Source organism: Heptranchias perlo, chromosome 32 (assembly GCF_035084215.1).
Source record: "Heptranchias perlo isolate sHepPer1 chromosome 32, sHepPer1.hap1, whole genome shotgun sequence".
NCBI classification, from domain to species: Eukaryota; Metazoa; Chordata; class Chondrichthyes; order Hexanchiformes; family Hexanchidae; genus Heptranchias; species Heptranchias perlo.
The window spans coordinates 28,067,896-28,090,120 of NC_090356.1; the positions used below are offsets into that span (position 1 = coordinate 28,067,896).

A 22,225-nucleotide genomic window follows, 5' to 3' on the forward strand; every position below is an offset into this window, starting at 1 on the left:
TACCATTAAAAACAGACATGTCATAAATAGCATAAAACAGTGGAATTATGTTGCAGTTATGACCTAATGCGGTCACTACAGTGAGGCAAATGAAAAACAGAAAGTGCTGGAAAAACACAGATGATTCAGAATCTGAAAGGAAAAGATAAATCAACATTAACCTATTCTTGCTCTTTCAGATACTGAGCCATCTGCTGTGCACTGCTAGCATTTTCTATTTTATCATTTCAGATTTCCAACATTTCTGGGTTTTTTTTGTCTAGACATAAACAAGTAGTTCAAATAACCACAAAGGACTATATATCAGAAAAGACAAGAGGCAGCAAATTCATTTCAAAAAATTCATCACACTGATGTATGGGTATTCAAAAGATATAGCTCTCGAAATTATGCCGTGGAATAGTAGTGTCTGAGCTTCCTGTCACTGCCATTTTAGCAGAAGAATTAACCCATACAAAATAACAGAGAGAAGAACTTGAGATGAATGCACTAAGCATTTGCATTCTTGTATCCTACTGTTTAATTTTGGGGCCCTAATATTTTATTTTATTTGAGCATTTTTCTAACATGTTTTAAAAACATAAAATATAAATTCAAATTAAATTCTTTCAGCAATTTGTAAAATGAAATAGGCACTTCAGTGAGCTTCATGATGGGTTTAGGTAAAGTAAAGTAAATAAAGAGAAACTGTTCCCATTGGCGGTAGGGTCGAGAACCAGAGGACACAGATTTAAGGTGATTGGCAAAAGAACCAAAGGCGGCATGAGGAAAAACTTTCTTACGCAGCGAATAGTTATGATCTGGAATGCGCTGCCTGGAAGGGTGGTGGATGCAGATCCAATCGTGACTTTCAAAAAGGAATTGGATAAATATTTGAAGGGAAAAATTTGCAGGGCTATGGGGAAAGAGCAGGGGAATGGGACTAACTGGATTGCTCTTATAAAGAGCTGGCACAAGCACAATGGGCTGAATGGCCTCCTTCTGTGCTGTAACGATTCTATGATTCTGTAAGTCTCCCTTGTATCACAGGTTGGGTGGGTTGTTGTATTTAAAGCCATCATCACACTCAAGCCAAATGTATCCTATTATAATTTTTGGTTTAAAGCTGGAATCTATGCAAATGTTAAAAGTTACATTCCCCAAAGCAAATGCTGCTCATTATCTTTTGATAGACCTAGAGTGCAGTGCTGACGTTCATGCAGCACCACAGAGTGGAGGAATGGACGTTCAGCACTTCATTTTGAGTTCATGATCTGAACTGAACAATTGTAAGGCATTTTGAGCATAGGCCAGGCAGCTCCCCATGGGGAGGGAGGTGTAAATAAAGAAAATCAGTGTCGCTATCAAGTTTACGAGGTCACTGGAAAGGCCTAGGAGCCTAGCAGTGGTCTCATTCCCACTGACTCAATTGCAGTGGTTTGCATGGCCAAGCAAGATCAAAGTGGATTAGACTGACTAAGGTGCACCAATCTCAATACTCTCATCACCCACTTACAGAAAAAAATGTTAGGTGCTAAAAGTCACGGTTCACATGCTTTATTGTGGAATTTCTGCAATAAATGGTGTAAAAAAATTCAGCAACTTAAAAAAAAATAGAACATGCATAGTTATATCATGATTGTACATTCAAAGTCAAAAAGCACAATATAGGGATTTAGATATACTAGTCAGATTTGTTTTGTTTTCTGTGAGACCACGAGGACAGCCCAAAATAGTGAAAATCACTTAGTCCACGAGACCCTGGATCTTTAAGACCACATCTTTAAAAAATGTATATCTATGACAGTTTTATACTTAATATGTATTCAAAATTATATTCAGATCAGGAATTATGTATAATACAAATGTACACAATCTAAACAAATTGTTTATATCACTTTTAAAAAAAACCTTACATTACCATCATCCTATAGTGAAATAAAAGATTTTCACTGCATTATGGTATGATTTCAATATGATCATATTCAATCAAACAAGGACATTTCTAATACAGAAATTACTTGGAACTTGTTTCACACAGACAGAACCAGAAAAACTAATGGTTGGCGCTATAATCTGCATCGAACTGCTGAGGGGCACCTCTACCTCCAAGGTAGGGATCAGTAGTTTTTCAAAGTCCGCAAGTGTATACATTCTTTGTTAAGGACATCCCTGGCCCTTGTTGATGTACCCTATGCTTGTTAAAGCAGACCAAGACCCCTTGCTTGGGGTCTATCTTATCATTTAACCATTAATCTTGCAAGGCTTGCAAAGGTTGCTGTCACATTTTAGGATTTTTTGACTATTTTTCCACAGAAAGGATTTGAAAATAAGAGTTACCTTTCATAATGTTTTTTAAAAGCAATGTGCATTTTCACGCACTTTTAAAAAAGGCACTAGATGAAAGGTAGTCCATATGCTAAATGGAAACTAAACAGTAAGCAATTTTTTAGCTTGTCTAGCTAATCAAAGGACATCTCAACCTGTGTTGGAAAGTCCTTCGATCTCTTTTTTTCAGCTGCCTCTTCACAAACAGACAAAGAGAGATACAGGGACACAGAAAGATGGGCTTTTTTAAATAGAAAGGCAGTCAGGTTTGTTAAAGGGAAAGCTGAGCGACCTTTCACTGAGGCAAAGAGGTTAAAAATGCTGGAGGATAGAAGCATTTTGCTTAAGGCAAGTAAAAACAACTCACTGATGTGGGGGAAGTGTGTTTTCTATTTTGTATCATTGTGCAAAGATAGGTCATACTAATTGAACTATGTTAATCTGATCATAACTGTTGGTCGGTATGTTCATTTGCTGTGAAATAAAGCAGCTTAATGATTTGTATCAAACCTCACCTCATCAAGTGTTTGCTCAGTCTGCCTTTGGAGAGATTGAAGAAACACACATGCGAATAACACAGATATCCGGTTCAGGTCACAAGGGAGTATTATTATTATAATACCCAAGTCATGCTATTGTATAATGTGAGTCAACTTCCATACCGCTGCAGGAGTGGCTGACACCACTGAACCCGAGAAGGTACCTATGGTAGATTCAAATTTGTTGCAGTTGATTTTCCTAAACCACCTTGCACATCACAACTTCCAACTAGTCTCTTGTTATGACAGGAAACAAACTTTTCAGTTCTTGGAAATTTTACTTCACTAATCTGAAGCAATCTGTCTGTCCTCAGGTTTGGTTTGGGCTGGATTCAAGCCATAGCATTCTGTAGAATCTTGTTCTTCATAGCAGTGATTTACCCTTGAAGTACTTAGGCAACAAAAGAGACCATCTTCAATTGTTGTGTAATGTTCTATCAAGGCTTTTATGCTGGGAAACATTATTGTGTTCAGATGCTGGAAGGGAATAAATATACAGTATGAATGTTAAAAGCTACCGTGGAAAAAAGAACATTTCAGAATTTTAAACATTTTTATACTCCTACCTGCAGATAATATTTGCCGTCCTCATTTTTACAGATCAGATAGTTTATCACGCCAAATGGGGTCCGCACCATCAGAGTCCAGCACTGCAGGGGGCCAGGATTCACCCACAGTAAAAAAGCTCCCAGAACATCATGTTTTAAGAGTGCTGTGGCATAATCCCTTTACAAAAAGTAGTAAAAGATATGTGAAAAACAAAGTCATTTATAAGGGTTTGCAGAAGATCAGAGACTTGTAAAGATAAAAGCTCTTTTTAACAGGTAACTTGATGCTTATTTTTCCTTAGCATTGAAAGAAATTATGCTTTTCAAGCAGTCAGTATTAATTGTCCAGAGAGTTGGAGAATCTCTAAAGATTACAGATGTCCTGAAAAATTGCCTAGAATCATTCTTCTGCTAAGTACCCACAGCGTTTCAGCTACACAAACAATAATTTCACAATTTGTTTTTGGTCTAATTTTAATGTATTCAGCTGCTAAACATTTAGGAACTTTGAAGCTTGCACTCCATTACTGCGAGCAACTTTTATTCTGCTTTGTTTTTGATGTTTTTGTCCATTTCTCTCGGGTTGAACAGGTAACTGATGTATGTTTAGTCCTTAACAAAATAAATAAATCTCTGCTGTGCTCCACTTCCCCTTTTCACCTTTGTGGCAGGGATCAAATGTTATTCTGTTCATACAATGGCTTCTCATCACAAGGAGGACCGTTCATGGCTCCCTGAACTACAAGGGAATCGTATAGAACTCTCCATCACTGAACAGCCTACTCCCAATTCTAATTAAATTCTTTTAAGCATTTTTATGAATGCCTTATGGATAGGGTCACTACACTTACAATGGTAACATTTTCCTCTTTGTGGTTTTGTCTCAATCAAGTACAAAATTCCATTTACAACATTCAATATAAACCCACAATTCATTTCACTGACAAAAATAAGTTTCTGTTCAATTTCATGCATTACATCATAAATGTGAGCTGTAATGTCACATTATTTTGGAGCTTTGTTGAATGACCTTGGGGTCAGGGAGAAATTCTACAGGGCTGTATCTTCTGGGGAGTTCACGTGACTGGTGGGTCAGGGAATAGAGTCCATGATGAAGAAAAGTGTACACAGGCTGTGGTTGGAATGGGGTTAATGGGCAGAATAGCCTGTTTGTGTTCCTACTTTATTATCTTAGGTAACAAAATTGAAAGTGGTCCACAATCAGAGAATGGGAATAAAATTCAATTTGTATTTTGTGTGCTTAAAATCTAAAGGAAATTCATTCCATCAAAGCTTATGTACACAACTGGCTACTGGTCAAATGGCAACCCTAAGTGAAGGAAAACAGCTGGATTGTATTAGTGAGAATGTTCCACCCATTGGTTCAAAGATTAAAACTTCAGTGTTAAACCAAATTATTCTATTTTCAGTCACAAGTATATTGGGCTCGATGTTACCAGGGCTGCGGGTTCTCGGCGGGGGGGCTATCGGGCGCGTGGGTAACGCGCACAGCGAAATCAGTCAGCTCCCCGCGCGATCGTAGCCCAATTGGATCCACTTACTTGGTCCTCCGGGTTCCCCAGTGCTGATTTGCGCGTCGGGCGGGCTGCGCATGCGCAGTAAGATCTGTCAGCTGGAGGAGCTCTATTTAAAGGGGCAGTCCTCCACTGACAGATGCTGCAACAAATAGAAAAAATTACAGCATGGAGCAGCCCAGGGGGAAGGCTGCTCCCAGTTTAATGATGCCTCACTCCAGGTATCAATACACGGGGTGAGGAGGTGGGGGAGGACAGAGATCTTCCCCCCGGCGGGCGGGAGGAAGCGGCCTGCCTCTGCCACCAGGAAGGCCTGGTTTGAGATGGCAGAGGAGGTCACCTGCACCACCAACATATCGCCCACCTGCATACAATGCAGGAGGCGCTCCAATGACCTCAGTAGGTCAGCCGAAGTGAGTACACTTACTCTTTCCCCTACACTCCGTCTGCCACATCACCGCCCACACCCCACATCTCCTTCTGCACTGCCAACACTACTCTGTCACATCACCCCTCATACCCACTCAAACCTTATCCTCATCTTACCTGCACCTACTCACCTTGCCAGTACTAATCCCGCCACTACCACTCAACCCAATCCTCATACACTCTCATGGCTCTATCTCATACTCACCCTCTTGTGCATCTCTTTCACGGCCAGACTCACTCAACCTGCCACTACCTGTGCTGCAGCCACAGGGCATGCATCACATATGTGCAGTAGGCAGCATAAGGCAAACGTGTCGTGAGCATGAAGGGGATGCACAAGGGTGTTTGAGGGTTTGTCATGGTTGTTACGTATATTTAATTTCTGAGCAACTCACATCACATATTATATTGGCACCACTACTGCCATGTCTTCGCGAATCTTGTCTGGTTTGTGCAATAATGCCCTTTCCTGAGGATCACTATGAAGACCCACAACTGATGCCACCCATTGTGTCACTGCAGAGTGGGTGTAGGTGTATTTGCAGGGCTCTTTTGTGCAGACGGCTGAGAGACGTCGGCAATGTCCCCAGTTGCACCCTGGAAGGATGCGGAGGAGAAGTTGTTGAGGGCAGTGGTGACTTTGACAGCGACAGGTAAGAAGATGGTGCTCGTGCCAGCCGGGAGCAGCTTGGCATGAAGGAGGCTGCAGATGTCCACGACTACATGTCGAGTGACTCTGAGCCTCCGTGTGCACTGCTGCTCAGAGAGGTCCAGGAAGCTGAGCCTCGGTCTGTGGACCCTGTGGCGAGGGTAGTGCCCTCTGCGATGCATCTCTCTCTGCGGTAGCCCTCCCTCCCGCTGTACAGGTGGATGTGTCACAGCGTTCTGTTGTGGAGCTCCACGTGTCAGAGGTGGACGGCGTGGATGGCGAGGCTGGTGACGCTGTGCGCCCTCCGAGGAGGTCATGACTGCAGCTACGGCGGCCCCCATCCGGAAGATGTACATCTGAGGGGGTCCACAAGGTAGGTACATGTCTCTGGACCCCGGGGTAAGTGTGCAAGTTGGTGACTTTGATTGTCAGGAGGAGGGTGGTGGAGGCCAAACTTTGTCCCAAGTGACAAAGTGGCCTCCTGCAATGAGTGAGGGTCCCCCCCCCCCACACCTGTCAAATGGACCTTTGCAGCTGCCACAGGCTGACAGCTGCAACAGGTCCATTTGAACTGGGAGTGTTTCCCCCAGTGTGAAACAGTCCCAGTTTGCTTTAAAATCCCACCCTTCCTCACATAATCGCCTAATCAGGTCAATTAATGACCTGAACAAGCAAAGTAAATAGCGTCAAGTGGCATTCCGCTGGCTTTAATTGCCTGCAGGATTCCCACCAGCGGGGGCTGCGCGCGCACGCCGGCGCGTCAGTGGGGAACCCGGAAGTGGGCGGGTTGGAGTCGGGCTCCCGACCCACTCCGGAATTCTCCGATTTTCGGAGCCCCCCCGCCAGGAACGCACCTGATAGCGGGTGCTAAAATGACGCCCATTGAGTTTTATTCCTCTCTTGCTCACTATACCTCATTCACCAGCTGAGACAGAAGGCAGCTGAGATACTCTCAGGGCTTTACCAAACCTAATCTTGAACTGGACACTGGAAGGTGTGTACAGTGAGACTGTAGTCCTTCATCTTCTCATTTATTTCCTCACCCAGTGGAAAAGTGCTAAGTCAAGATTGGTAAATCATGCAGATAAATGAATGGCCCAAAACTCTGTTACAGTGTTTTTTCCATACATTGTGCTGCATTAATTTATATTTTTTACAAAACAGTCAACTTTGATGTTTTTCCAAAAAGTACAAACAGATCAGACTACAGCGCAGTGGTGAACTAGCCTGGCTGAACCAAGTTCATAAGGGTTTTTTGTCCCCGTTCACTGGCACCGAGTAATCCTAAATCAGAAATGGCATCAGGAATTACCTCAGGCTGCTCTACAGATCACAAGGCAATCCCACCCAAATAATATCAAATGGACCCTTACTGTTACACCCTCCCCCTATGTTTTTCTCCTTTCCAATCCTAAAGGCAGTGCCTGTTGTTGTGGCGCACCCCATAGGTCAACAGCCCCCCAGCAACTGAGCCATGTGTCAGTTCTTTATGTGGGACCACAGACAGTGAGTGTTAGCAGACTATTCCACCACAAAGGGCATAACAACAGAGTGCAATCCTGTCTTCACATTCCTTGTTTATATGATTCAGTGCCAAAGCATGAAGTACACTTACACACTGAACAGTTGGGACGCTTGGGCACTTAAATTTTTGAAAACTAAGATATATAAAGAAAGAATATAATTCTAACTGAAAAATCACATCAGGATCTTAAATATGTGAGCTCTACTTCAAATCCTAAGGTCAGATGTACAGCCACGGAAAATGATCTAGTTTCTCATAAGTTGCTAAAATCACTACACTATACCTCCTGCAGTTTTAACTTTTCTATTGAAAAGGATAATCCTTTTTATAGCCACAGAAAATAATCCACAATTACTTTTTATTAAATTATTAACTTAAATTGGTTACTGAACCTTCTTGTACTTTTCACAGATCTATGTTAACATCCATGAAAAATTAAAGCACTTTGTAAATCTCTGCTGCTGCCTGGCAGTGACCAGAGCACCAATGCACCATAGCACCATATTACTTCCCTTTTCCAACACAGATTTGTATTTTATCACAATAATTATTGATAGTCCTATTCTAAAGACAAGTTTGTTAAACTGAAATCAAATTGACAAGCAGACGAACAGTAAAGTAATACTGCAGTGTTAAACAGAGAAAAACAACTTTTGTCACAGTTGAAGAACATTAAAAGCAGTGGCTTCACTTTATCCTTATGGATTTCCTGTCAGAGGCTCAGCTGTACAGGGCAAAAGGGACTGTAATTGGATTAAGAGACAGAGATAAAAGAGACAGAAAGAAAAAGTAAAAAAAACAATGTTATTTAAATTTAAAAAAAATGTCCAATAATAATTAAATGCTGAAGGAATGAGACTCCACACCTGTAAAAGTTAATTTTCAGTGCCAGAGAGGTGGTTTGGCAGTAATTAAGACTTACCACGCCGTTAAAAGGGTACTTACACTGAATGGACAAGTCCTAGCTTTTTTTGGCGCGTTTAGTCCGTATCTATGAAGTAAGTACAGGAACTTACTTTTAATATATTTGAATGGTGAGTGAGATGGCGAGATGCCGTATTCGCGCAGCTTTTGGAGGAGCAGGACAACTCAGACAGCAACTTCCCGCATTTCAGCGATTAACTGCGCATGTGCAGTCACTGGAAGTTGCTGTCTGATTTGCACAGAAATAACGGTGAGCGCTGTTAGCCTCACTGTTATTTTTACAGCAAATTCTAGCCCAATATGATGTTGAGATGCACCCAGGCTGAAGCACTGGGATTCATTGCATTTTGCAGGACTGCTTATAAAGTAAAACAGTCACAGAAAGGCTGAAAATGTAAATGAAAATGATTTAGCAGTGAAGTCTAATAAGTGTGCTAAAACATTTAATAAATATCAAATTTAAATTGATGTTTTCTTTCATTGACTCTAAGTCCTGCCTTCTGATATAGCCCCATATTAAAATGGCTGGTCCCTCCTCTTCAATATGTTTAGGGGATGGATTATTCCAGTCTCTTTTGCAAGATAAAACCTGTCTATTCTACTACAGGAATGAATCATTGTAGCAGTGATCAGTCATATTGTAATAGGCATTTTTGATTTCTCTTCTTTATAATAATCTATCCATATATCTTATTAAAATTCTTATGTCTGTTCTCACTTTCTGTCTATAAAACCTTACTTCCTATTATCGTTCTTTTCATCACACTTTTGCATCAATGTTTTCCCCATTTAGAAATGTTTATGTCCACATTTATAATGGAAAAACCTCATGTAAACTTGTCACATTGTACAATGTGATCACTGGGTTGTATTATATTATCTTATCCCACAAATAGCTCAAAATGCTTTCTGAAAATTTCTCAGCTGCCAATTTTTCCTCAGTAACTGAATTCCTAATATCCAAAGTAAAGATTTAAACAAAATACCAAAAAAATTAAACATTTTACAATAATATGATTACATTAATTCACTAAATTGCCTTTTGTGTCAGTTAATGCCTTCATTAAAACGAGAGAGAAAATAACTACTAATTACACACCTGTTTTAGCTTTTGTTTTGTATTCTATAAACATCATAAAGCATAATTAAACATTAGTATTTCTTCATACTAATGTTCTATTTTCAAAAAGTTCAATTATCTGACCTGTGTTATTGACAGTTAGAAAAAGTAAATACTTACAAACATGAGACAGATTCTAATTGCTAACACCGATGAGACACAGAGTGAAACACAGATAGAAAGAGAGGCAGGCAGAGTGTCTTTTTTCATTCTAATTTTAAAAAAACAATTTGCATTTTCAAGGCAAACAAAGCCTCTTTGAAGAAAACATAGGAAGGGAAGGTTGGAGGGAAGCAGTTTAAGGGGAGAGAGTGGAGGATTAAGGGGGAGATGAGTGACAGTGAGTGGAGTGGAGCGCAGGGGAGGTAAGGATACAGAGTCTGAGTGGATAATTTTAAGGGGAAGATGTAGGGGTAGTGATACGAGTGAGGGGTGGTAGGAAGGGGAGTGAGTCGTGGGAAGGTGAAGGGCTAGGGAATGTAATAGGAGCAAATGAGTCGGGGGGGGGGGGGGTGTAGCACGAGTGATTGGGGAAGGGATGGAAGGGAAACTGCTGAGGTTTCCATTTCCCTGTAAATCCTACCCCAAATGCAGCCTGCAACTGTTAATGGATCCTTTCCCCACCACACCCTGCCACGCCATGCCATGCCACCCACCACCTTCCACCTGAAAGGAAAGAAGAAAAAAAGAGAAGCAGAAAAAGCACAGAGAAAAGTGAAAATGAGAGTTAAGGATATAAGAGCAGAAGAGAAGAGAAAGAGGGAGAAACAGCAAGACGATAACGAATAGAGAGACCCAGGTCTAAAAATTGACCGAGCAGTGCCCGTTTATCAGGCTAAATGGCCTCCTAAGCCTCCAACATGGCGGGCAGGAAGCGCACACTCATTACGAACCCAAAATGTGCTGCCCGCCATAGGCAAAAAATCGGTGTCCAGGGCTTCTGCCCTCTCCGACCGATCCTGGCCCCTGCCCTCTCCGACCGATCCCAGCCCCTGCCCTCTCCGACCGATCCCGGTCTCTGCCCTCTCCGACCGATCCTGGCCTCTGCCCGCTACCCACCCTTCCCGATCACACCTATCCACCCCCTCCCGACCTAATTGCCCTCCCTCCCGACCCAGTCACCCCCACCTTCCCGGTCCTATTTCGGTACTTACCTGAGGGCCACTGCTGGTGTCACAGTGGCCCGATCTTCGATTCCTCATCGCCGGTGAGCTGCTAGGGGATGCCTATTAGGTGTCCGCAGCTCGCTGGCTTGATGATAATGAAGCCCAAGGCCCAATATTGGGTGCAAACCGGACCTACCCATTCAGGCATGGGGATCGATCCCTGCAACCCCCCGCCCACAAATTAATGTGTTCAAATTTCTAGGCCCATATCCTCCAACTTACCATGTTCAATGCCACAGGAGATCGACTAGTGTTACAAGAAAAAAGTCATATTGAATTATATCAATGTAACATCAAACTGCAACTCAGTTGAAAATGTCAGTAACATTGCCCTCCCCAGCCAGGAAGGTTGTGCCTTTCTAATAGAATAACTGGTGTAAAACTAGACCACTGGCCCCAATTAGAAAAGCTTCTGCTCCCTCACCTAGCTACATTTTAATTCACCCCATGGCATTCTTGATTGCCTTAGCAGAAGACATGACTAATGTAAGCATGTTTGCATTATTGATATAATCACAGAGGTGTTGTGCTGGAATTTTTATTACACCAGCTAGTCCATTGAGAACATTCCTGAAATTTTTTTTACAGTGAGTGCATGGATGTTATAACCACCTCACCATCTCAGGAAGAAACAACACAACTTTCTAAATTAAAGGTTCATTTTTAGAAGAATTATCATTGTCAGCTGTGGCTCAGTGGGTGGCATTCTCACCTCTGAGTCAGAAGGTTGTGGGTTCAAGTCCCACTCCAGAGACTTGTATACAAAATCTAGGCTGACATTCCCGTGCAGTATTGAGGGAGTGCTGCATTGTCAGAGATGCTGTCTTTTGGATGGGATGTCCTGAGGTTGTGAAAGTTTTTCTTTTTTTATTGTACTGTTACTGATATACTAACCTGGGGATCCCAGCACTGGCCCAGACTGTGTCCATTAGGACTTCTTCATGCTGTAGTGGAGCTAGTGCTCTCCAGGATTCCAGGAGTTCATCCCCCCAACTGCAACTGTCTGTAGAAAATATAATAAATGAATAATATTTCAGATACACATAGCACTGACATTGTTTGGGGCTATCTGTGCCTTTTTTCAAGTCTAATCTTGATAACCAAAACAAGAACAGGTTTCAACCATCCTTTTTATCAGTTATTCAACAAAGCACAAATTGGAAGAGCACGAAACTGAACTAGAATTAGGTATGTTTACCATTTAGCATATGAATAGTAGTTTTCTTGCCTTTCTGGTAGTTTTGTTTGCTTTTGATACCTGACTTTCATATGAAACAGCTTGCCTGCTTTCTTGCAGTCGGCTTGGCACAGATTTGAGACTGCAAGCTATTCTGCATTAACATCTCAAAAACACGAGGGATTTCTGATTCAACTGACATGAATAAATCTGACATCATTATTGCAGGAAAATGTCTGGGGCAGATAATCCCTGCAGAAATGTCGGTATCTCTAGACAGTAGTTGTGTGTTGTCTTTTCCCCTACAAAGTTAAAAGAACGCTTATGAACACAGCTAACTGAAGTCACCTTTTGAATTCATAGGGAGGTCTACTGGGGTGAATATAGGAACAAACGGAATTATGTTAAAGGTGGTCAAAGGGGCAAAGAGAGCCTGGAATAAAAGCATAACTACAGACACAAAACACAACAGTGAAACATTCTTTCAGTATTATAAAAGTAACCAGATCAGAGAAGAGATGAGAACCATAAAAAATGCTAACGGGACTAAAATGGCAAATGAGGATAGGACAGTTAATATATTAATTAATTAATTCCATCAAATATCCACCAAGAAAGAAGTGAGCAACGTGCCCTCTCGAAATAGCAGTAATGGAACTAACGACTTTGACTTGGGTTAGATGGAAATCCTAGACAGGGTGAAAGGGCTTAAAACAAATAAATCCTCAAGGATGAATTGCAATTTTCTCCCCAGAACTAAGAGACAAGGGATGAGAGATGTGAGGTGTTGACAGTAATTATGAAGGAGTTGACAAATGTTAGAGAGGTAAACTGGTAGATTTGAAACAGGCCAACATGATGCCCATCTTCAAAAAAGGTTGAAAGGACAGACCCTGGCAACTATAGGGCCATTTGTCTAACAAAAATACCAAGTAAAATAATAAAATTGATCATCAGAAACTTGTGAATTGCCTGTATGATAACAACCTAGTAAACCAATATTAATCCAGAAGGGTAAGATCCTGCCTGACCAATCTCCCGTATGAGGAAGTGAAATCCCTTGCAAATCTATGGAAAGCCTTATAACTTGATTTTTTCACACAATGGGAGAAAATGATGTCAAAATAGCTAAGGAAGAAATTGAAAGAGATCGATGGGTTTCAGTAGACTTCATTGTCAACTGGTTAATCACTGCAGAGTAGCAAATCAACAAAGCAAATGGAATGCTGATTTATATAGCCAAAACAGTAGAGTAAGTCAGAGAAAGTCATGCTTAAGGTGCAGAGGTTAGACCACGCCTTGAGCACTAGGTGCGGTTTTGTTCATTGAGACACAAGGGAGAAATTTGAGCAATGGAGCTGGATGAGGGGAGAACGTAGAGACTGATCTCTCTTATCAGACAACTGTGGTGTGAGGAAAATTGATGGCTTTTCAACCTTGAAAGGAGGCAACTGCTGTGACTCGGGCATTCCCCAGATACTTTCCTCATGCCCAACACAAAAGTGCACTTCCATAGACAAGCCCTTGTTCCCGATGAGCTGAAATGTGACCTTATACCTAATTTTTTTTACAATTTCAAAATATACTTTATTTCATAGAATTTAAGGATACACACCGTTCAATGTAAATATTACAATTCAAAACCAGTACAATTCTTTTTTTTAATTCGTTCATGGGATGTGGGCGTCGCTGGCAAGGCCAGCATTTATTGCCCATCCCTAATTGCCCTTGAGAAGTTGGTGGTGAGCCGCCTTCTTGAACCGCTGCAGTCCGTGTGGTGAAGTTTCTTCCACAGTGCTGTTAGGAAGGGAGTTCCAGGATTTTGACCCAGCGACGATGAAGGAACGGCGATATATTTCCAAGTCGGGATGGTGTGTGACTTGGAGGGGAACGTGCAGGTGGTGTTGTTCCCATGTGCCTGCTGCCCTTGTCCTTCTAGGTGGTAGAGGTCGCGGGTTTGGGAGGTGCTGTCGAAGAAACCTTGGCGAGTTGCTGCAGTGCATCCTGTGGATGGTACACACTGCAGCCACAATGCGCCGGTGGTGAAGGAAGTAAATGTTTAGGGTGGTGGATGGAGTGCCAATCAAGCGGGTTGTTTTGTCCTGGATGGTGTCGAGCTTCTTGAGTGTTGTTGGAGCTGCACTCATCCAGGCAAGTGGAGAGTATTCCCTCACACTCCTGACTTGTGCCTTGTAGATGGTGGAAAGGCTTTGGGGAGTCAGGAGGTGAGTCACTCGTCGCAGAATACCCAGCCTCTGACCTGCTCTTGTAGCCACAGTATTTATATGGCTGGTCCAGTTAAGTTTCTGGTCAATGGTGACCCCCAGGATGTTGATGGTGGGGGATTCGGCGATGGTAATGCCGTTGAATGTCAAGGGGAGGTGGTTAGACTCCCTCTTGTTGGAGATGGTCATTGCCTGGCACTTGTCTGGCGTGAATGTTACTTGCTACTTATCAGCCCAAGCCTGGATGTTGTCCAGGACTTGCTGCATGCGGGCTTGGACTGCTTCATTATCTGAGGGGTTGCGAATGGAACTGAACACTGTGCAATCATCAGCGAACATCCCCATTTCTGACCTTATGATGGAGGGAAGGTCATTGATGAAGCAGCTGAAGATGGTTGGGCTTAGGACACTGCCCTGAGGAACTCTTGCAGCAATGTCCTGGGGCTGAGATGATTGGCCTCCAACAACCACCACCATCTTCCTTTCTGCTAGGTATGACTCCAGCCACTGGAGAGTTTGCGCTCTGATTCCCATTGACTTCAATTTTACTAGGCTCCTTGGTGCCACACTCGGTCAAATGCTGCCTTGATGTCAAGGGCAGTCAATCTCACCTCACCTCTGGAATTCCGCTCTTTTGTCCACGTTTGGACCAAGGCTGTAATGAGGTCTGGAGCCGAGTGGTCCTGGCGGAACCCAAACTGAGCATCGGTGAGCAGGTTATTGGTGAGTAAGTGCCACTTGATAGCACTGTCGACGACACCTTCCATCACTTTGCTGATGATTGAGAGTAGACTGATGGGGCGGTAATTGGCCGGATTGGATTTGTCCTGCTTTTTGTAGACAGGACATACCTGGGCAATTTTCCACATTGTCGGGTAGATGCCAGTGTTGTAGCTGCACTGGAACAGTTTGGCTAGAAGCGTGGCTAGTTCTGGAGCACAAGTCTTCAGCACTACAGCCGGGATGTTGTCGGGGCCCATAGCTTTTGCTGTATCAAGTGCACTCAGCTGTTTCTTGATATCACGTGGAGTGAATCGAATTGGCTGAAGACTGGCTTCTGTGATGGTGGGTGCAGGCCGAGATGGATCATCCACTCGGCAATTCTGGCTGAAGATGGTTGCAAACGCTTCCACCTTGTCTTTTGCACTCACGTGCTGGACTCCGCCATCATTGAGGATTGGGATGTTTACAGAGCCTCCTCCTCCCGTTAGTTTTTTAATTGTCCACCACAAATGGTGGCAGGACTGTAGAGCTTTGATCTCATCCGTTGGTTGTGGAATCGCTTCGCTCTGTCTATAGCATGTTGCTTCAGCTGTTTAGCATGCATGTAGTCCTGAATTGTAGCTTCACCAGTTTGGCACCTCATTTTTAGGTACGCCTGGTGCTGCTCCTGGCATGCTCTTCTACACTCTTCATTGAACCAGTGTGGATCCCCTGGCTTGTTGGTAATGGTAGAATGAGGAATATGCCGAGCCATGAGGTTACACATTGTGCTGGAATACAATTCTGCTGCTGCTGATGGCCCACCGCGCCTCATGGATGCCCAGTTTTGAGCTCTAGATCCGTTCTGAATCTATCCTATTTAGCACGGTGATAGTGCCACACAACACGTTGGATGTTGTCCTCAGTGCGAAGACCGGACTTCGTCTCCACAAGGACTGTGCGATGGTCACTCCTACCAATATTGTCATGAACAGATGCATTTGCGACAGGTAGATTGGTGAGGACGAGGTCAAGTAGGTTTTTCCCTCGTGTTGGTTCGCTCACCACCTGCCGCAGGCCCAGTCTGGCACCTATGTCCTTCAGGACTCGGCCAGCTCGGTCAGTAGTGGTGCTACCAAGCCACTTTTGGTGATGGACATTGAAGTCCCCCACCCAGAGTACATTCTATGCCCTTGCTACCCTCAGTGCTTCCTCCAAGTGGTGCTCAACATGGAGGAGGACTGATTCATCAGCTGAGGGAGGGCGGTCGGTGGTAATCAGCAGGAGGTTTCCTTGCTCATGTTTGACCTGATGCCATGAGATTTCATTGGGTCCGGAGTCAATGTTGAGGACTCCCAGGGCCACTCCATCCTGACTGTATATCACTGTACCACCACCTCTGGTCGGTCTGTCCTGCCAGTGGGACTGGACATACCCAGGGATGGTAGTGGAAGAGTCTGGGACGTTGGCTGAAAGGTATGATTCTGTGAGTATGGCTATGTCAGGCTGTTGCTTGACTATTCTGTGGGACAGCTCTCCCAATTTTGGCACAAGTCCCCAGATGTCAGTGAGGAGGACTTTGCAGGGTCGACTGGGCTTGGTTTGCCTTTGTCGTGTCCGGTGCCTAGTGGTCCGTCCGGTTTTGTTCTTATTGTGACATTTTTTAGCGAGATTTTACAACTGAGTGGCTTGCTAGGCCATTTCAGAGGGCACTTAAGAATCAACCACATTGCTGTGGGTCTGGAGTCACATATAGGCCAGACCGGGTAAGGACAGCAGGTTTCCTTTCCTAAAGGACATTAGTGAACCGGATGGGTTTTTACAACAATCCGGTCGTTTCATGGCCACCATTACTGATACCAGTTTTTTTTAAATTCCAGATTTTATTTAATTGAATTTAAATTCCCCAGCTGCTGTGGCGGGATTTGAACTCATGACTCCGGATTATTAATCCGGAGGTCAACCCAAATCACTATAGATCGTACACAAGCAATCTCATTATTATAATTCATACACAGTATTTCTTATGACTCATGGTGTACAATACAAGGTGGGATGGCCTTACACGGTGGCCTTTCCTCGTACAGCCTTTGCGCAGGTCGCATAGCACATACTCCCGAAACTTGGAGTGTGCCAGTCGGTAACACTCAGTCATGGACAGCTCCTTCAGCTGGAAGACCAGCATGTTTCAGGCGGACCAAAGGGCCTCCTTCACCGAGCTGATGGTCTTCCAGTCGCAAGTGATATCTGTCTTGGTGTGCGTCCAGGGGAACAGATCATAGAGCATCGCGTCCTGTGTTACCAAACTGTTTGGGATGAACCGGGACAGATACCAATGCATCTCTCTCCACACCCTTTGTGCAAAGGGGCAGTCCATCAGGAAGTGAACGACAGTCTCCTCCCCGCCACAGCTTTATACATAAAGTAAACTGGGATCCAGCATGTCCTAGGTGAACAATTAAGTCATTTGCTGACAATACGTACTGGAAACGGTGCAAAATATCACCTTACCCTCCTGGGGAGCCATTCCACTGCCACCCCTTCTCCCCCTCCAGAATTTCCCACCAGAGGTGATAATAGATGTCAAATATGTCTACCCATATATGGGTGGGAATATTCAAATCATATGTTAATAACAGGAATATATAATAGGACTTCTTTCCCATCATTAATTCCTTAGCAACTAGGCAAGGCAGGAGATTTGAATTTTTTTTCTAAAAGTATATATTTTTTATTGTTCTGTTGTCACTGCAGGCCATGTTATGTTGCAGCAGTTGCCACAGTCATTTCTCTTCCTCTCATCTGAGATGGGTGACTTGGCAACAGTGTAAATACTGCCCAGAGCTTGCCACAATTATGTAAATGAACCTGACCCAAAAAGATCTGCCAGGATTAGCACGCACACTAACAGATCACATATCTCAGGTTAACAATTCCTAATCAAGTTTATTAAGAAACAAGATTAACAGAAGCAAACAAAAAAGAAAACAGCTGATTGGCTAGTTTACAGTACTTCACTTAACTTAAAGTAGCTCTGTCAAAACAAAAAAAAACCCCAAAGCTCTAGCAGGACTTTTTGTTTGGACCAGGAATCCGTGATGAGCAGTTTTGCAAAACTGAACAATTACAGAGTCCTTTGCAAACCTTTGCCCATATAGTGGTGCAGGAAGCTAGCAAAATATCATCCATAAACAAGCTTGTCAATTAAAATAGACTTCAAAAGATACCAAGGCACCCTTCTCAAAAACCTGACTCAAACTGTTCACCCACTTTTAGGACAAAGCAGAGCTACAAGTCTGGTGAACAGGACTACTTGTTGAGTTAGACATCAGAAGTAACACGCTTCCTAAGGCTTGGTACAATAGCAAATAAAATAACTTGTAAATATGGGAAGAACACAGCCCGATGATCAATATTAATTATTTCTAACACTTGGGTGGGTTGTAAGTATTCTTTCTTTTATTGAATAGGGCAAATGAACTTCTTTTCCACATAATTGGCTACAGTCCGAGATAGTCTCTTAAATGTAATTAAAAGACATCAAAGAAGAACAGGAATCCAAAATGACATTATTTAAATAGCTATGAGCCATTGATGCTGGTGTCTTGATCCCGATGAGTATATATAATCAACCTAGACATCCTACTCCCAGCAATAACCAATATAATGTAACCATAATCATGACACAGCTACAACTCTCTCACCTACCAAAAAAATAGGGATTCTTATGATATTAAGAAGGATAGATGCCTGAACAGTCACAGGGACCTTAAAGTGGTAGATATAATATAGTAGCAGATATAGAAAAGGTAAATCCAGAACATTACTTCAAACTAAACCACAACAGTAGTACAAGGAGACAAAGGTTCAAACTAATAAAGTGATTGAAAACAGGAAGTTCCTCTTCACATGAAGAATTAGCAACATATGGGATGGACTTGCAGGTTAAATAAGAAACAGTTGGATTCTATGATGGGTACTGTAGGGTCTTTCTGTGTGAATGAGCTAAGATGGACCGAATAGCCTTTCTTACCTACAGCTAGGTTGTGAAGAGGAACATGTCTGAGCACCAAAAAAAAAAGATCTGTTTAAACAATTATAAGGGTGATGTTCTCTATATTCTAATTAGATTGTAGAAATAACAATGGTCTGTAAAATGCTGTCTAAGCTAACAATGTAGCTTCAGGGTAGACATTAACTGGACATAAATCAAATTATAATGTACATAACAGATACTAAAGAAATAATGAAAATCCTCTGGATGCTACCAGTTTTAACTTTCCAATACCCAGTTCTTCTAAAATGCAAATGCTTAATACTCACAGCCATCTGCTAGTGCTTGTTGAAATTGTCTCTTGAAGGTAGGACTCCTGTAAGCTCCTGACCTGATCCCTTTGTTGCGAATGGCTTTCTTTCGTACTAACGTTAGTGAAGAGAAATGACAGCCTTCTAGTGATTTTTCAAATGGATCCAATTCTTTTGGTTGAGTCTAAAAATATAAGCAAGTAGGCATTTGTTCAATTTACCTTTTATTGGGTGAGGGTCATTCCACCAACCCCTACTTGCTACGTTTTGAGAGGATAATTAGTAGATTACAGCAAGAATGAATATGTGGAAGAACTTTACAGTGACATTTTTAACCTGGTCAAGGTACTTGGATTCACTTCTGGGAATCCAGAAGTTATTGGCAATAAACATCTTTATCTCCAACTTCTGGTATTTCTACAGGGGGTTGTTAAAATCAGAATTAATTCTGTGTATGCAGATGAAAATCATAGATTGTTAAACTGTATTTATTGGGAAGAGGGTCTGGACTCTACGTAATATTTGATTGTCTCCAACCACTCAGACTTGATCCAACTTTGTATGAAGACAGTGCTGGAAATCAGAAACCAGTTTTCAAAAGACTTGTAACACCACAAAGCATCAAATACAAAATGGCTGTTTAAACTATTGTACTGAATGGTATTAGTGACTTTTAGGTTTTCTAAAATTATTCCTATGGAAGCTGTGACTCCAAAATATTTTCAGTCAGGTACATGTTTGAGCCCTATATGGTAAATAGGGGAAAAGCTCACATGAACACCCATTTTCTTTCTGTAACTCCCAGTCATTTCTCAACATGTTAAGATGACAAACCTCTTCAAAAGCATCCGTGGAAAGGTGGGGGGCATGGTGAAGAGAAAGGGAGAAAGAGAAGAGAGACTGGCATTGAGAGCAGGATTTTCTTTCTGTAAGACAGCAAATTATTCTCCAGGAGTTTACATGAGATATGGCTGAAATTACCTTGAGAACAACATGTTTTGTTCCAAGAGAATATGCTTTTGCAGCTGGGATGTGAGAGGAATCAGGAGAGTCCTTTATTTAGGAGCTATACATGCCCCATGATCATAAAGAGCAGTGTGCTTTACATTTTAAAAATTAGAACACATTGTAGACTCGTTCCTCTGGAAGTTACTTTAAACGGTGTTGCTGTAGCCCAGCTAGATTCTGCCACCTCCCAGGTCAGTTGGAGGGACCAGAATAAGAAAATGTAATTTACCCATATTTACCCATGAAATTTTTTTTGAATTATTTAACAGTGGATTGTTGCTATCAAGCCAATGTTAATTAGGAACATACTTCTTTAATCACCACACTCACTCTCTCTTCCACTACATACTTACAATATTCAGCACATGCTAATCTTGTCTATGTTTAATTGCATTAATTAGCTATTTGTGAGAGCTGCTGAGGGGATTAGTAGCTACTAGTCTACTGAAGCAGCAGAAATATCAAATGCAAATTTCATGTTAGTATGAGCGTTGAGAAAAAAGTATGGACTGAAACCAATGTCTTGTTCCTCATGCCTCTTTCATAGAAACATAGAAAATAAGAGCAAGAGTAGGCCATTCGGCCCTTCGGGCCTGCTCCGCGATTCAAAATGATCATGGCTGATCATCTAACTCAGTACCCTGTTCCCACTTTTTCCCCATATCCCTTGATCCCTTTATCTATCGCCTTCTTGAATACATCTAATGACTTGGCCTCCACTGCCTTCTGTGGTAGAGAATTCCACAGGTTCACCACCCTCTGAGTGAAAACATTTCTCCTCATCTTGGTTCCAAATGGCATACCCCGTATCCTGAGACTGTGACCCCTGGTTCTGGACTCCCCAGCCATCAGGAAGATCCTCTCTGCATCTAGTCTGTCTAGTCCTGTTAGAATTTTATATGTTTCGATGAGATCACCTCTCATTCTTCTAAACTCTAGTGAATATAGGCTTAGTCGACCCAATCTCTCCTCGTACGTCAGTCCTGCCATCCCAGGAATCAGTCTGGTAAACCTTCGTTGCACTCCCTCCATGGCAAGGACATCCTTCCTCAGATAAGGAGACCAAAACTGCACACAATGCTCCAGATGTGGTCTCACCACGACCCTGTATAACTGCAGTAAAACATCCCTGCTCCTGTACTCAAATCCTCTTGCATCCATTATTTCCAGGGCCACTTCCTTTAGTACTCTGGGATGTAGATTTTCAGGCCCTGGGGATTTGTCAGCCTTTAGCCCCATTAATTTCCCTAGCACTGTTTTTTTTTACTAATACTAGTTTCCTTCAGTTCCTCCCTCTCACTAGACCCTTGGTTCCCTAACATTTCTAGGCAGGTTATTTGTGTCCTCCTTTGTGAAGACAGAACCAAAGTATGTGTTTAAATGTTCTGCCATTTCTTTCTTCCCCATTATAATTTCCCCCATTTCTGACTGTAAGGGACCTACATTTGTCTTCACTAATCTTTTTCTCTTGACATATTTATAGAAGCTTTTACAGTCAGTTTTTATGTTCCCCACTAGTTTACTCTCATACTCTATTTTTCCCCTCTTAATCAATCTCTTTGTCCTCCTTTGCTGAATTCTGAACTGCTCCCAATCCTCAGGCTTACCGCTTTTTCTGGCAATTTTATATGCCTCCTCTTTGGATCTAATACTATCCCTAATTTCTTTTGTAAGCCACGGTTGAGCCACCTTTCCTGTTTTATTTTTGCGCCAAACAGGAATGAATAATTGTTGTAATTCCTGCACACGTTCTTTAAATATTAGCCATTGCCTATCCGCTGTCATCCCTTTTAGTAAAGTTCCCCAATCTATCATAGCCAACTCGCACCTCATACTTTCATAATTTCCTTCAAGTGGGACATATGGAAAAGGCAGGCTTCAGGTGAAAATGTTCACAATCTTTTATGGCACATACCTTAGAATCACTTGTGGAACCATGTGCAGCTGTTTTACTGGTACAACACCCATAGTTTGCACTTTTAATGGTTTCCTCAGTGTCCTGCAAGTAGTATATTACATATACACATGATTTTGGAGAGTTCAGATGTTTACCAGAAAACTTAAAT

At 42.4% G+C, this 22,225-nt stretch overlaps 1 protein-coding gene across 2 annotated transcripts in view; it reads right to left on the minus strand.

Moving 5' to 3' along the window:
- Window positions 1-1,520: 1,520 nt before the first annotated feature.
- Window positions 1,521-22,225, minus strand: part of sh2d5 (SH2 domain containing 5) — a 57,075-nt gene continuing 36,370 nt past the window's right edge. Inside the window, exons 6-10 of one of the 2 annotated variants that reach the window (XM_067970115.1) lie at window positions 22,075-22,158; window positions 19,170-19,335; window positions 11,637-11,745; window positions 3,413-3,572; window positions 1,521-3,323 (exon numbers count right to left, since the gene is read on the minus strand). In XM_067970115.1, coding sequence (XP_067826216.1) covers window positions 3,132-3,323; window positions 3,413-3,572; window positions 11,637-11,745; window positions 19,170-19,335; window positions 22,075-22,158 — 711 coding nt within the window. In that variant the 3' untranslated portion in view covers window positions 1,521-3,131. The remainder of the gene's footprint in view (window positions 3,324-3,412; window positions 3,573-11,636; window positions 11,746-19,169; window positions 19,336-22,074; window positions 22,159-22,225) is intronic. The other variant, XM_067970116.1, reaches the window with a different exon arrangement.